A 15673-nucleotide genomic window follows, 5' to 3' on the forward strand; every position below is an offset into this window, starting at 1 on the left:
AAATGGAGTTCAGCTAGTACAGAAATTCATGTAAAGCTCAACAAGAAGTTGTAAGAAAGCAGGGTGCATACAAGGACAGGCAGAGATAAACAGGGCACTTCAGAGCCCCATTCCTTGTCACCGCAGGTGACTTTTTGTTCCAGCTGGGCACAGAGATAGAGTTATTAATGACAGCAGGTAGTCATGGCCATCATAATACAATTACGTGTTCCCTGTGAACATGTTTGAGACATTAAACTCATGTTTATTCTATGTTCAATTAAATAAAATTGTCTGCTCAGAACTTACAAGGATTAACTTTCACACCATTTAGCACAGTTTGTCCGCTTGGGACAGTGGGACAAGGCACTCTACTCCTTTCCAGGGTAACAACAACGGAGAGAACTAAAGCAATTCCCTCCGTGCATTCATCTATCAGCATTCTTTGGGCTTTAGACAAAACAAAAACCAGAAATCTCCTCTCCTCTGTGAGCTGACACATAAATTGCTCTTAAAAGATACTAATTTACTTCGTACTAATTTAATCCAACAGTGTTCAAAAGAGTGAGGAGTGAGTTTTAGTGATTAATACCTACTGCTATGAATCTGTGCTTTTCCCTCCTACCTTCTCTGATGTTCTGCATTAATTAAACTCTTTTGTTAAGTCTTTCCACAAAGCAGCTTCTGACAGCATATTCATCTCTTTGCTTGTTTGCAGCTTCACTTAAGGTTCACTGTTTTGTTTGCCAGCAGACCTCATTGTTTGTCTCACTCAGATCAGGACCATTTCTCCGTTTCTCAGAAACCTCTCTTGCTATGCTCATAGTCCTTTTCTCTGAGGTAAACATTAGCTCCAGTTGAGTGAAATTCTGTGCAAGCCACCAACAGAGAATATGTTGTTCTCTCTCTTGAAGAATTTGGTTTAATTTGTGTGATTTTGTGTTGGGTTTGGTTTTGGTTTTGGTTTTGGTTTTTTTTGGTCTTAAAATTCATTTTAAAACATCTTTCAGTTAGGTTCTGTGATGCAGTGTTGTTCAGTGATCCACCTCTAATATCCAGCTTTTTTCCCAAGCATGACTTGATTCCGGGGTAGATACAAAGCCTGTACCAAACAGAAATGCTGTGAAAGTTATTCTATGCTCATGGGCTGCTGCTTCAGAACATCCAAAAACCACATGTATCCTGGAGCAAAGATTAATCTATGCTCAAATGACCCAAAGAAGGACAGGTCTGATGAGTTACTAAGTTGTTGTCTGCAGAGGATCCCGTGCATGTCCTCCCCAAGCTATCCTCCACTTCCTGCAGAACAGCAGACAGCCTGCCTTTACACAAGCACAGAAGGCAAGGAAAAACTATGCCAGTAGAGATCACACATGACCCCTGTTCCTTTAGAAAGGCCATGAAGACAAATGTTCTGGACTGCTGAGTTTCTGTAGAAGACAGTGGGCATTGCTGCAGAGAGCTCCTCAGAACAAACCGTAACAGCCTGCAATAGTTGTACAGCTTGGTTGCCCATGACGCAGAAGGGTTACCTTGCCAATATTGTATGAAAATCTCAGAAACTGTATTCCCTTCTGAAGACACAAGGGTGGGGGGGAAAGACTCAAATTAAATGACTTTTTTTTTTTTTTCCCCCTCTAATTTAGCAGAATTCAGTTCATTTGAAGGTGGGAAAGCTGCTTAGTTTGTAGGCCCTGCTGAGCTCCACAACCAAGGAAGGTGGGGTGGCAGGGCAGTAGATGAGGAAAATACAGAGCAGTGCAGATTACAGAAAAAAACAGTCAAGCCTATCTGAAGTCAGTTTGCACAATTTTCAAGTCAGCGATGCTATCACGTACTGGACAACCTTCCTTTCCGTAGCATGGAAAAGACTAAAGCTTCCCTGTGCCCAGAATTAAATACTGCATATTTCTTGCTCCTTAAGAGGCATAAGCAGTCTAGCTTCATCTGTCATTTTTTAACCACCCCAACCTGGCAATAATTCGGAAAGAACTAAATATCCTTATTTTCTTAATCCACATTGAAGTGACAAGTTAATTATTGTCCATGCACTAAAGTCTTTCAAAAGGAAAAACAAAAAAGCTTTTGTCTTGTTTAGGAGAATGAGATTCAAGGTTGCAGAGGCCAGGGCAGGGGGTGGTGGTGGGATTGTGGTGCCACTCCTTATTAGTTAACTATTAAGTGGAAAAGGTAGATTAAAGAAAGCACTCAGAATTTATGAAAAAGTTGAGATCTCTTACCCATTTGTTGCCAGTGTCTAGCTCCCCTTGAAAGAGTGACTGAGTCAACTCTGCTGCACTAGGCCTTAGTACAGCAGCTGATTTGCAAATCCATTGTCAGTGATATTATACAGCATACACACTTTTCCACACTTGGTGCTTCTGTAGTTTTTTAGAGAGCTGTATGTATACAGACAAAGTGACATTCTAAGGTTCTTTCACGCTGTGTAGGATTTAATGCCATGGATTCAAGACATCTGTCTGATATAAATTAAATTGCTCAATACATTTTGGGTAATTTTCAGAAGGGATTAGGGGAGAAACAACCATTCAGCTTATGTGGCTTTGAACAACAGCTGCTTTGTTTGGTTACTGCTTCTGAAACCACCGAGCCCCAGTCTGTTGCATCTTTGTAGTCTACTTAGGCAGTCTTTCAAAAAGCTACAGTCAGGAACTCTTCTAGCAGAGAAGTGAGATACAAAGATCTCAGCTCATGTCCAGAAAAAAAAATGTCAGCATCTACATCACCTCTTGTACACAGGCATGACTCTAGGTATTTCTATGTGCATGTCTTCAGAGTTCATGACAGCCTTACGTTTATTTAAAATTAGTTCTGCCAATTACAAAAATTGCAAGAGTTAGAATCGCATAGCATCTCAAGGAAGGAAGCCATAAGGATCATCGTGTCCAACTCCCTGCTCCTTGCAAGGACTACCTAAAACTAAACCATATGACTAAGAGCATCGTCCACACACCCCTTGAACTCTGACAGGCTTGGTGCCATGACCACTTTCCTAGGGAGCCTGTTCCAGTGACTGACCATCCTCTCAGTGAAGAAACCTTTTCCTAATGACCAATCTGAACTTCCCCTTACTCTGCTTCACTCCAGTTTCTCATGTCCTATCACTGGTTACCACTTGAGTTACCTAGATGAATACCTATGTGTTCATCATACAGGCCAAAGCATTCTTTAAATCCCAAGTGTCCTTGTTCCTTCTGCAATCCACTTTTCCAGATAATTTCTAGAGCAGATGCCAGTTTCCCCTCTTCCCTTGAACTCTTCCTGTACATGTATTCCAGGTACAATGGAGCTTTTGCTCCATTTCTAAATCCAAAAGAAACTGTATTCCACAATGTTTATGGTATCAGTTGAAGAAGTAAATTTGTACTTCTGTAAATGCCCAGTCATGCCAATGAGATTAATGGCCTATGGTACTAAACACAGTGCAAATACAAAGTCAGAAAAAATAAGCAAGTTCAAATAAGGTGAGGTGCATTTCAATTACATGTTTGAACACTTTACATTGGTAAGAGGAGCTTACCGATTACACAGCCCTAGCATCCCTTACATGCCAACTGAGTAGGCATAAGGAAGCTTGTGGGAGACTAATACAAGAACACAAAGAAGTCTCATATATGCCAGTTTGCACACCACCTCTACATCTGGTCCTTAGCATATTGTCATATGACTTTTAGTTGCCCAGATAAATCAGTTCCTGAACTTGGACTCACCAAAGTCCTACAATGACTATATTAATGGATGTGATTAAACATTTAAAAGGGCACTTGAATTTTTACTTAAAAGAAGGAAAAACGCAACAACAAAAAAAACAAACACACCCAAAACACTACCAGAAACAAAACCCAGTATTTTGCTGCAGAATGAACAACCACGGTGACAGCACTGATCCACTTGCATTAAAAATGAGTTTTCAATTCATTGAGAAAATAAATTCAACATAGTGACCTACTACACAAGATTAGAATGTGAATTTTTAAAGAAACAAGTATGCATGTTCTGACAACTGCCGTCTGCACTTTTGAAGTCTGCACTTGTGTGAATACAACAAAGTACAAAAGGAGTTTGTGTCTGCTCCTATTGATGCCAGGAACAGAGCAATCTACCCTATTCTTTTTGGGTGCAAGGTGAGGCCACGCTCCCAAAACGATTCATAAAGAAGTATCTTCAAGATGCCCCCTGACAGGTGTGCCAGGCAACTGCAATGCACAGCACTGTACAGATAGCTCTAATAATAGGAAGAGACAGAAATGCCCCCGCTATTGACAAATACACAGATAAGAACAGTCTTTGAATATAGTTTAAACTGTTCTGGAATGTCATCATGGTACAAATGAAATGTCAGTAATCTGTCAACCTAGTTTACAGTTGCAGTATCAAATGAAAGAGAATGCTGTGGCCCCTTCTCAGACCTTAGAGGCTAATTATTCAGAAAAATGTCACTAATGCCACACCTCACTGAAACCATTCAAGTGTTGTGCAGTGACAGCCCAATAGTTTTTCTTGCACTGGTTTGCACTTGATTTTACTTGTGTTTTGGTTCAGACATGCAATTTCCACAATAGCAGCATACATGCACGTAGTCATTAGCTTTGCTGAGCTTTGTGCAGTGACTACAGTGAGTGTATTTCTATTTGCTTCTGCAGTACAAACCAGTGCTGCCCTCAGAGCAAAATGAGGACATTTACCTAGCTCCTGCCCTCACCAGACAACCACCCCTCCAATGGCTGGTCTCTCTCCAACAATGAAAACCTGACACAGTCCAGAGAATTAGTCACTAGAGGGCACTTACAGAATCCAGAAGACTGAAAATGTGCTTGGTATCAGAAGACCACAGTCCTACAGTTTAGAGTCCAAATTACAAGTTTTGCAGTTACTTCCTATCCAGGTCTGTAATACCTTAAGATAGAGAACCAGGGAAATTACTATATTTTAGAAGGCCTTTATCATCTTCTGTTTTTCCAGCCACGGAACAAAAGAAGGCTGAGGAAAAACTTTCCTCTGAGGTAACCCGCATACTAGTCTACATTGACTGTGTGCTCCTGGGCAAATACTGAACCAAAGTCTTAACCACAGGCATTCAAGACATTTACTATGTAAGATATTGGTGCTAACTGTCACTGTTAAGTGCAGCTTTGGGGAAAGAGGTGCAGGAACACAGAAATCAATGTGGCAGACTCACAGAAGTACAGTATGCCGTTTCACTGTGATGCCTCAAGTGGACTTTGCATTTCACAAGAGACTAGGATGTGATTATGACCCAAAGAGGCTGCAGGTTTTTTTCTGGATGTCACAAACCACAGAAAGGTATCACGTAGTATGTCAGTAAAGCAGGAGTAAGAGTTTTGGATGCAGGAACTTACAGTCACCCAGAGCAGGCAGCAGTGCCTACATTGACACAAGGTGCTCAGAGCTCACAAGAAAAAAGCAGCATGGCACTGAGTGGCATTCAACAGGCACTGCAGAAAGACCAGAGGTGTGCCTGCCTCTTGCTAAGCATTCCTTAAAACTTTTATTTATAAATTGGCTCTGTACCTTGCCTAAATTGACTTTGGGAGCCTATGGGAAGTACTGCCTATGAGAAACTATGAGAAACCACTGGGTCCCTGGGGCTAATTACTTTCTTCAAAACCCCACATTGCTCTGTTTTTGACTAGGTACAGCATTCAATTTTCTGCTAAGATTGTACTATATTGCATTACAGGACAAGTTGCAATAGCACTCCATGTTAATTGCAGTGCACAGACTGCTCCCTTTTCTCCTTTATACCAGTTATCAAGAAAAACCAGAAAGTCTACTTCTGCTGTTTTTAATTTAGCCTCTTCTATCCATACAGAATGCCTGTCAGACAGGAGAGGGAGGGGCTGTTATCCCCTTTCTGCCTGGAAGTGTCTAGCAACAAGGCAGAGACCATAGGAGTGTCTACCTGCCATCCCAAACAATCAGTTACGTTCTGGAGACAGGCAGATCCTGGGGTGCGTTATGGTCACTCGGTGTAAACAGATACAGGCAGGTGCTTTAATATTCCTGGATAGCCCCAAAGCCACTCTGACAGCCTTCCTTGACTCTCACATCCAGATTAATGCAGAGAAAAGGGCAGAGATGAACTATCAGAAAAAGGACACCCCTCTGCCACACTCAGAACTTGGCAGTCTCTTTCAGTGCCTTTGCCTAAAACACCAAAGCAACCCTCAAAACACCAGAGTACAGCCATGAGCAGATTCACAGAGTGCAGAGACAAGGAGGGGCTGTGCACCCTAACTTGACAAGTGTGATACAGCTTAGCAAACTCTTGTATGGGGGAACTATATTTGAAAAGATTTGCTGGGTGATGAGTATAATTTACCTTTCCCTGGAGCATGGTCAAAGGCATAAGGGTTTTTAGCATTTCATCTTTGTTTCCCTCCTAACTGTCCATTTCTGACAGCAGTATTAACATTTGTATGATACAAGTAATTTTGCTAGCCCACCTCCCCTCCTATCAAGATTTCTGTCACTTTCAAGTGTTAACCAGCATTGATAACTAACACTTATTCTGCATCATATCTACACAGGGGAAGGATATGGACTTGTATAGTGCTCCACACTTCCAATGAAGTGTATGAATAGCATTGATTAATCAGTCTACTAGAAAGCAATACGTGCAGGACTAGCATAGAGGTTTTGGGAGATTTTTGAAACAGAGCCTCCTACTAAAACAACAGGGAGGCAGCCATACCAGAACAGATAGCCATCCTGTTTCCAACCAGCGCTATTTGTGGACACTTGGTTGCTGCTATTCACAAGCCTGCTTTTTGCTTCTGCTGTTCTAAACAGACCATTCACCTCAGTTAATTTAATTTGTTGAGTGTTTTCAGGTAAGTAAAAGTGCTGTAAGTATCTCCTTTCTTCTGATTTACTACCCTTTGGCCAAAGGCCATTTCCGTTTGGCAGATCACTCTCAAGATGTTTTCTACTCTCCCCTATCAGTAGTAAACAAACTCCTCTGACTAGAGTCCAGCCTGCAACATGATGTTTGCAGCTAAGAGTTGCTCTCCGGTTAGCCTGCATTTTCTTAGGAGAGGGGGGAGGAAAGGAGAGGAACAGAACATTCTGTCAAATAAACATTTGCTAATGCTCTTGAGCAAGAGAAATGGAACAGGTAGCAAACAGTAACCCAGATTAACTATCTGCTAGGGCAAACACAATATGCAAAGGTTCTATATGCACTGTTTGGATGGCATTTCTGTGTTGAGCCTGATACACTGATATAATAATTGATCTTTCCAACATGAGCCATGACCTTTGGATACAAAATTGGAAGTAAGGCCTTAAAGTAATATAATGAGTCTTCTACTTGGTAGAATAAATAATGTCCTTGCTGTTAGTTTGACTTCTCTACTTATCTTTTTTTTCCTCTCTTTCTCTTGAGGAATAAATGATTTTTGCAGGTACACAGTTAGGCAGTTTCTCAGTAATATTATTAACTCTTTGGGTGTAGGACTAGCAGATTTTGTCAAGAATCCACGGGTCTGATTCTATATGAAAGTTTAGTGCAACTTCTAGGTCAGCTTTATGTCTGAAAACCAAACATGTAGGAATATGTAAAAAAGTAATCGGTTCCTCTCTTTTGAGGCTGAGCACCACAGAAGCATTCCCCAGGAAGGAGTCTGATTGCAGCCCTGGAACACCTTAACCAGCAGGGCTTATTTTCCCTTTTAGGACTGGTACAGATGAAAATGACACTTGAGCCTGAGTCTGGCTCTGCGGTCCTCAACTGAAAGATAGCATAGAAAAGCTCAATGTGAAGAATGGCAGAAATTATTTATGATCTGGAAGACATTTTGCAATAATCTTATTTAAGAATTACATCTGTTGAATATCTGAATAGGACAGAGCAACAGCTTCTAAAGCAGCTGGTCCAACCAAGGGCTGAAAATTTAAGCTAAACTAATTCAAATTACAAGTAACATACATGCTTTTCAGAGTTAGAAGAGATCAAGTCCACAAGACTAACGGTTCCTTGCAGCCATAATTAATAGAGTTTGCATCTATCTAACCAGTATCTTCTCAAAGACAGCAGGGACAGAGCTAGATCACATCCACTCCAGACTAAGCCAATTTACCATCTCTTGCAAAGGAAAAAAAAAAAAAATCTCCTTGTGAGGTGTTATGGCCAGAGAGAAGGACATGATAACCTCAAACTAATTTCTTCAAACATACCATATTCTCCTGGCTCCCCTTTTGGCGAAGATGCTGAACAATCTTCTCATGCCAAGTGAGAAATGCTTCCAATCTCCTCCACCCCACCCTTTTTATTTTTTTATTAAAAATCCAAGTGCAGTAGGAGACTTGCTTATGTGATCAGGACACATGGAGATAATAAAATGGGAGAACCTTTGAATCAAATATAAAGCGGACATCCTAAGATACTAATTTAAATGTCAAATATCAAATAAATGTCTTCACTGTGTGATAGCTCAGATTTCACAGCTAAAGAACAGCCATAAAAGACAGAAGTGAAAATTAATATTTGAGATTTATACAAGATAAACTAGGGTGGTTTTTTTTTGGTTTGTTTTTTTTTGTGTCTGGGCAAGTTAGGTAGGATAAAACCAGGCTTGATACAAGCGTCTTCCTGCAGACTAATTTGTTACCTACCTTTGCACAGCTTCTCATGCCACCCACTTGACTAAGGAGAAATGCTGCCACCAAATCTAGTCCATGAATTTCACTCAGACAGGCCCTTCCCTTTACTTTCCATGGATGACAGTAACTATAAAGCCTTGACACCCTGTTCACACATACAGGAGCACATAGTCTTATTATAATATTGGTCCTGGGAACTTCATGCATAGCGTACTTTCTACCCAACAGAAGAGATGACCAAGGCTAGTCTCTGCCTCAGCTGTAAGCATACTGGACCCCACTGAGTCTGGACATCCTCTCAGTATTACCTCACTTTCAGAATCTCAATGGGGCTGAATCATGTAGACTCTTCTAAGACCTTCTGTACTGTCAATAAAAGTGAAGGAAATAGCCTATTTTAACTTGAGGAGTCGATGTTCTTGACCTTTTGCAAAATCCCATTTAAATCAAACCTTCCTACCAGACCAAGAGACTCTCTCTCCCTCTCCTCTATTCTAATACGGTCTGAGATTATGCGATCAGACCAACACCCAGAACTCCTGCCATAGAAGCAAAGCAGATCTATCCAGAAGCAGCATTTTTCTCCATTACACTCTGCAGAAGTTGCAGAAGAGCATGTTGCATCCTTTTCAGTCCTGCATTCTAGGGTTTCAGGCTCCCCTGCGTTTTCTGTCACAACAGCACTTCTATTGCCCTGTCTTCCACCTATTTAATAACAACAGCGTTGCTGTGGACAAATGTGTTTTCTACCATTACCAATCTTGCAGCTAAAACAACAATCTGTGTAGTAGTAGTTCTGTACAGGAAGAGGGAGCTAGAATTCTGATGTGCTTTTATTACATATCTCATTCCCAGAATTGCTTAGTTGGAGGGTTGTCACGGACAAACATCACATGTCTGCGACGTTCTCAGAAAACACATGCATCTTACATTGCCTCTACTTGTCACACCAAATGGATCTTCAGCCAGGTCATCATCATCTTTGTTATTCATTACCAAAATGGAATTTGTTCCCCTTTCCAATTATATGTAAAGCCACCAGCACTTGGACGCTGCCTAGCTTTGCACACTCCTTCATGGATACTTAGAGGTGAAATGCATGCAGCTGGAACAAAAGGTTTTTTTCATGTGTTTGTTAGCTTAGCCACAGCTAAAAATTACTTACAGGAGACATCTAAGAAAGGAGGAATTGGGGAGGGAAGGGAAGTTCTATTAAATTAACTGTCCACATTCACAGAAACACCAGCTGTCACCTTCTACGGTCAGTTGAGAGAAGCTGTGAACTCCATGTCAGCTCAAGTGTACGTCAGAGCAGCTGCTTACTTTTCGTTTGGCAGAGTGTGCACCTATGTAGTAACACACACATTACATAATATTAAGTCATAAACTAAAAGAAGTCAGCTTGCTAAATCCATCCACTACGTGGATGAGATTTTTATTTCCATCACCTGATAATTTAATTGCTCAATTAGCTCTACCTGAATGCCTTGCCTGTGGTAGAGGAATAATCCCTTGCAGGCCAGAGTAAAACAGAAGACAGAAGGCAAGTCAGCAATGCAAAGGTAAATTATTCCTCTACAGCAAACCAAGTGCATAATCTAATTGTATTTTCTCTTCTGATCTGCTGCTTAAACTAGTGTGTAAGGGACAGAAAAGGCAACAGACACATAAACACCAAAAACTCTGGTAAAAGCCAGTACCACAGGAGGCCTCCCATAGGTAGTTTAATCCCAAAAGTTTCTTAGCTGATTCAAACCTAGCTTGGACATTTCTTTTTGCATTTCTGTAATTCCATAATATGCCTAGTTTAGGCAACAGGACAGTCTCATCATTGATGAGGACTGTGAAACATCTGCTGTATGACTGAATATTACACTATTGCTTTCCTTTAGCCAAGAGGCAAGTGGAAAAGATGCCGTTCAAGTGGCACTCCACATCCTGGAGCAGAGTGGGGCTGACTGTGGGCCTGTGGATATGACTGCTTGTGCATCAACGGACCATAGAATCATCATAGAATGGTCTGAGTTGGAAAGGACCTTAAAGATCATCTAGTTCCAACCCCTCCTACATGGGCAGGGACACCTCCCACCAGACCAGGTTGCTCCAAGCCCCATCCAACCTGCCCTTCAACACTTCCAGGGACGGGGCTTCTGCTACTTCCCTGGGCAACCTGTTTCAGTGTCTCACCACCCTCACACAGACCATACATAGCACAGAGGGTTTTGGTTGCAATAACATGGCCTATAGGTCGGTACAACTCAATGGACTTTGTAACTAACTGTTTAGACTTAATGAGAAACTAATTACTTCTACTGCAGAAGTGACTCAACAGTGTAGTGAAGGCACCTAGATAACAAAAAACTAATTGTATCATAGAATTCAAAGAAATCAATCAACATGCATTTAACAGAGAAATCTGTAAGAAACCAGCTACTGTGTAGGAAGGGCCTGACTCTGAATAAATGCATTTGACATAAAATTCTGTTCTAAACAGTTCTTGCCCTGCACTGTACACCATAGTGCCTGCTTCTGCCCACCCGTAAATTCACCACCACTGATCCAATTCACAGTCAAAGAATCTGACTCGCTCATCCCTATCTCTGGATAGGTACTGACACTTGCCCTCTTTCCCCCATAGCTGGAAAGTGACTTTCAGCATTTGCTTCTGCAGAGTGGCTTTCCCAGACTCCTCCTTCTGGATCACACAGATCCCAGGCTACACTGCAAGAACAAGTACCAAATGGACAGATACTAAGAGTTTGGACAAAATCATTGGCATTCACTGTGCTACCCTTGGGGCCCAATTTTAAGAAATACTAGTAAATACACTTTCTTCATGTGTTTTTTTTAAGGCATTATTCCTTCCAACATAAATCATTACTGTATGCCCTGCAGTGAAATACGACTCTAATCTGCACATCATTTATCTGTGTATTGTCAGGGTCTAATTTAGTCCCTTCCCTGTCTCTCTCCCATCTGTACTTCCGTAATACCAGTTTTACTAACAATCCTCACTGGAGACAGGAAATAAATCTTCATTCATGAAAGCAGCATGAGCAAAGATCAGAAATCACATCAGAATAAATGAAACTTCATCAGACCACATCAGAACCTTAAAGAAAATCAAGGAGCCAAGAGATGCACAGGAGGGTCATTATTGCAGCCAACTACACGTACCTTAATTGTGTCCTCTTTCATCTGGCAGGTCACACCAGAACACAAAATGAAGGTACAGCAGTCAAGTTCACAGCACTCTCCCTCTTCTGCCCATGTCAAAACCTGAGTACTCCTGTACAATTAATCAAATTGTGTTAATTTATTTTTTTAGTTATCATTTATAAGATACACAAGGCTCAAAAATGTCTATTAAAAATATTTTAAATTGCTTAGGGAGATAGGAGAGTCTCTATCACTAGAGACTTTTAAGATCATCTGCTAGGATGCCTGAGAGGAGATTAGGATTATTAGACCCTGCCTTGGGCCAAGGAGTTGAAATAGAGAAACTCTGTGACCTTGCAAGGTGCTTTCTGGCTTTTCCTGGAACCGTTCAGTGAAAATGGCCTGGAAAAGCAACAAACTAAAAACTCATAAAGAGACACGTCTGGTTCGTGTCCAGCTCTGGAAGAAAAAAAAAAAGCCAAAAGTGGCTTGAAAAGTCTACATCTAGCAAACTGACCAAAGAGAAAAGAGTTTACAATTTAATTCAAAGACAGTGAGTGCTAAAGGAAAAAACATCCTCTACTGCATGATCCCTATTTAAGGTCTTCTCTTGAGCACCATCATCAAATCCCTACCCATCTTAGAATTTTAAATAGCTCCTTCAAAACTCCTTTTGTGAATTTCCCTGTTAGTGCTCCTTGGCATCATTGTGAGAGCTCACATTGTATCATTCTGCAATGCAACTTTTCTGAATTCTTCCCCAAAGCCATCTGTGAAACAGGTAGAGGTGAAACAGACCTGGCGATTACTGACCCTCTTTTGCTTATGTTTAGGATGCAGTGTCTCCTGAATTCCTGGTCATTAGAAAATCACCAGCCTGTTCATTCTGCAAGTACTCACTGTGCTAGAAAATCCTGTTTCTGCTTCATGTCACACAAAGTCTGACTGGATATTAGACCTGAAAAACAAGAAACAAAGTAGGTTTGTAGTGAAACCTTGGGCTGCCAAGTATACCTGTAGCAGGAGAAGGAGCATCTCTAGCAATCAGAAATTATATTTAAAATACATATTTTCTTGGTTGGATCCTATAAATCATGGCAGTTCAAAAGAGGTGAATTTAATTAGACAACACTTGTTGCAAATGTGGTATCGATAGTCTGGGAAATTCAAGATCAATGGAAGCCAGAAAGGAGCTAAAAAATAGCAGCAATTGTACATCACCAAGTTGGCAAACAGCTAACGGAAGTAAGAGGCAGTAAGGAAGGATGAAAAAAAAACATAAAATAAAAAAACCCTACCCATTCCAGCAAAGACAATCAGAAGTGTTTAAATACATTAGGATAAAAACAAATATAACAATCTATAAAAACATCTGTAATGATCACATTGTCCATTACTGCATTCATAGGGTAAAATCTGTCAACAGTAATACAGAAAAGCAAAGATATTTCTCATAGGTATTTCTGCTCTAGACTGCAAGGCGATGTGTATCATATAGCTTAAAACCAACAACTCAGACCGATATTTAAATAGTACCAAAGGTAAGATCTTAGTGACTCAGCACCCCAGAGCCCTACAATTAAAGTAGATCAGATTGCTGACACTGACTTTCTGCAAGTCACTGAAAAATTAGTAAGCTCTACAGGTCAGATGGAAAGCTGATATCTGAAAGTATAAACAGGACACTCCAGGACTAGGCTCAACACCAGACCAAAAGTGGGAAAATGAACTCCCTCTTTTTGGAAGAGGAGAGAGGTCATGCCACAAGAAAGTGGCTTCCCACTAGGCGCTACCTGGCAGACTACCCATCACACTCTCATCAAACTGCTCAGCTTCCCAGGAGGATGCAGGCATCCACATTTTCACTGGAGGCCTTAATATGAAATGCCCGGAGCTCTGCATTTGGACAAAGATGCTTCATCGTCATTGACCAATCAGAGCATCTATGTCAAAGGTGCCAGAGTTTTGCTCATAGATGAACACTGAGCTGGGAGGATACCAGGCTGTAAACCAGTGTTTCGTACTAGTGCAGTACAGTAGAGGGACAAAATAATCTCTCTAGTATTGGAATACCATAGCCAGAAAATAGCCAAAATATCTCTAAGTCTGCATCATGAAAAACTGTTTACTAAAAAATAAAAATACATTTAAGAGTCATTAAGAACTTGAGAGGTCTTGCAAGGACAGATGAAGAGACAAAAAACTGTGGCTTACAGCCTACAAATAGAACTTCTTTGCTAGTAAATAAAAAAAAGCTGTGGCATCAATAGTGACAGACCTCCAAGTAAAAGAAATTATAATTTCAAAATGTTCGTAATAAAGAAACACAATTCTAGCTTAAAGTATTTGGGACGCAACCAGAAAACCCTATTTAAGATGATAAATTTGCCTTTTTACTCCACCTAACTTACAGAAAAATGTACAGAACATTTCAGCATAAAGATCCAACATTCTGGAAGAACTTGATGATAGTTACTTTACATATGAAAAGTGTTTCTCTTCCATTATTTGAGATTTTTATCATGCAAATCACATAGAAGTGGGTGACTGAACATTCCAAAAGGCTTAACACAACTTTTACCGTGTTTACTTAGGCAATATTCTGATACCTGTCACTAGTTCAAATTTAATCTTGTCCCAGGGTTAGAAAACAGGTCATGGTACCTTATGTTTGCCATTTTGTTGTGAAACTTCAGTGCATTTTCATACCAAGGGCACATGAAACAATTCCTAGGCCAGCTGACTTCACTAGTACCACAATTGCCTCTGGACAGCTACAGGATTCCCACATATTTGTCCTTTTTGAAGAACACAAGCACTGAAGAATAATTTGGTCCTTTAATTGCTTACAGTGCATAGGAATGATTTCTCTGACTAAGCCTGGAAGAAGTGTCAAGTTTTAATTTCACCATTACATGCAAACCTGAACCAAAGCTTGCTAGAAAGCTGCACAGTTCCAGCGTTTGAGATCTAATAGCATTGCAGGTTTTCTATTGTGTTGCAAGCTCATCAGATTTCAAGCACATTTCTATGTTTATAAAGCAGTTGAGCTGACCCAACACAAATGAATAGGTGGAAAACCACAAGAAACCGAAGCACTACCAATTACCTGCAACTGAATACCATTTTTCAGAGACACAATGCCAGACGCTGATGAAATGCAGATACGCGCTGCCGGAACCGCGCGCTGGGGAGCTCGAAGCTTTGGCTCCAGGGGCTGCAGCCGCCGCTGACCCGCTGCGGGGGGCGCCGGTTCCGCCGGAGCAGCGCGGCCGGCCCGGCCCTCCCGGTTCTGCAGCCGGTGACTCAGCTGGCAGCCCCGGCCCGCGGCAGGCACCCCCGGCCTCCCCTCGCAGCCCCGGCATACGTGCTGCTCCACAATACCTCTCCTCGGCTTCAAAGTAACCCCATACCCAGAGCGCCTAAGGAAACCTCAGCAATTTCAGCAATAACAAAGAAGAGTTAGTTAACAAAGAAGAGAGAGGAAGCGTTAGCGAAAATATATTCCACTTTGTATCTGGAGGATTGGAGTGCATCTGCTGACTAACAGCAGGGTCGGGAATGCAGCTGGCATCTCTGCGAGGGAGGAGGCACGTTCCTCAGCAATGCTGCGGGCAGGACAGGAAAAGCTCTCATCTCGAACAGCAGCGCAGTGCCTGTCAGGGATCCGACACCCACTGCTTCCACACGGCCAAACACTCCTTTTCCTCCTGGCTAAAATGCATATTAAATATAATGAGCCTGCAACAATAAAGAGGAATTAAACTACAGCTAAAGCTCTCTGTTTGGCTAAAAGTGTTAAATAAAAATGGAAAAACAGATCATATATGTGAAGCCCCGAAAAGGAAAACCCAGGATATGTTCATCTGAAACAAAGTAACCTCTTGTG

General features: G+C 41.3%; 1 protein-coding gene across 4 annotated transcripts in view; it reads right to left on the bottom strand.

Moving 5' to 3' along the window:
- Positions 1–223: 223 nt before the first annotated feature.
- Positions 224–15673, bottom strand: part of LOC127392994 (uncharacterized) — a 52012-nt gene continuing 36562 nt past the window's right edge. The window contains exons 4-7 of one of the 4 annotated variants that reach the window (XR_007891378.1): positions 12685–12742; positions 11803–11914; positions 2220–2378; positions 224–1081 (exon numbers count right to left, since the gene is read on the bottom strand). Coding sequence is in view for 2 of the 4 variants with exons in the window: in XM_051637578.1 (XP_051493538.1) it covers positions 1028–1081; positions 11803–11914; positions 12685–12742 (224 nt within the window). In the remaining 2 variants the exon portion in view is untranslated. Of the gene's footprint in view, positions 1082–2219; positions 2379–7136; positions 9972–11802; positions 11915–12684; positions 12743–15673 lie in introns of those variants that run through there. The other 3 variants (XM_051637578.1, XM_051637579.1, XR_007891379.1) reach the window with 3 other exon arrangements.

This window comes from Apus apus, chromosome 20, assembly GCF_020740795.1.
Source record: "Apus apus isolate bApuApu2 chromosome 20, bApuApu2.pri.cur, whole genome shotgun sequence".
Taxonomy (NCBI): domain Eukaryota; kingdom Metazoa; phylum Chordata; class Aves; order Apodiformes; family Apodidae; genus Apus; species Apus apus.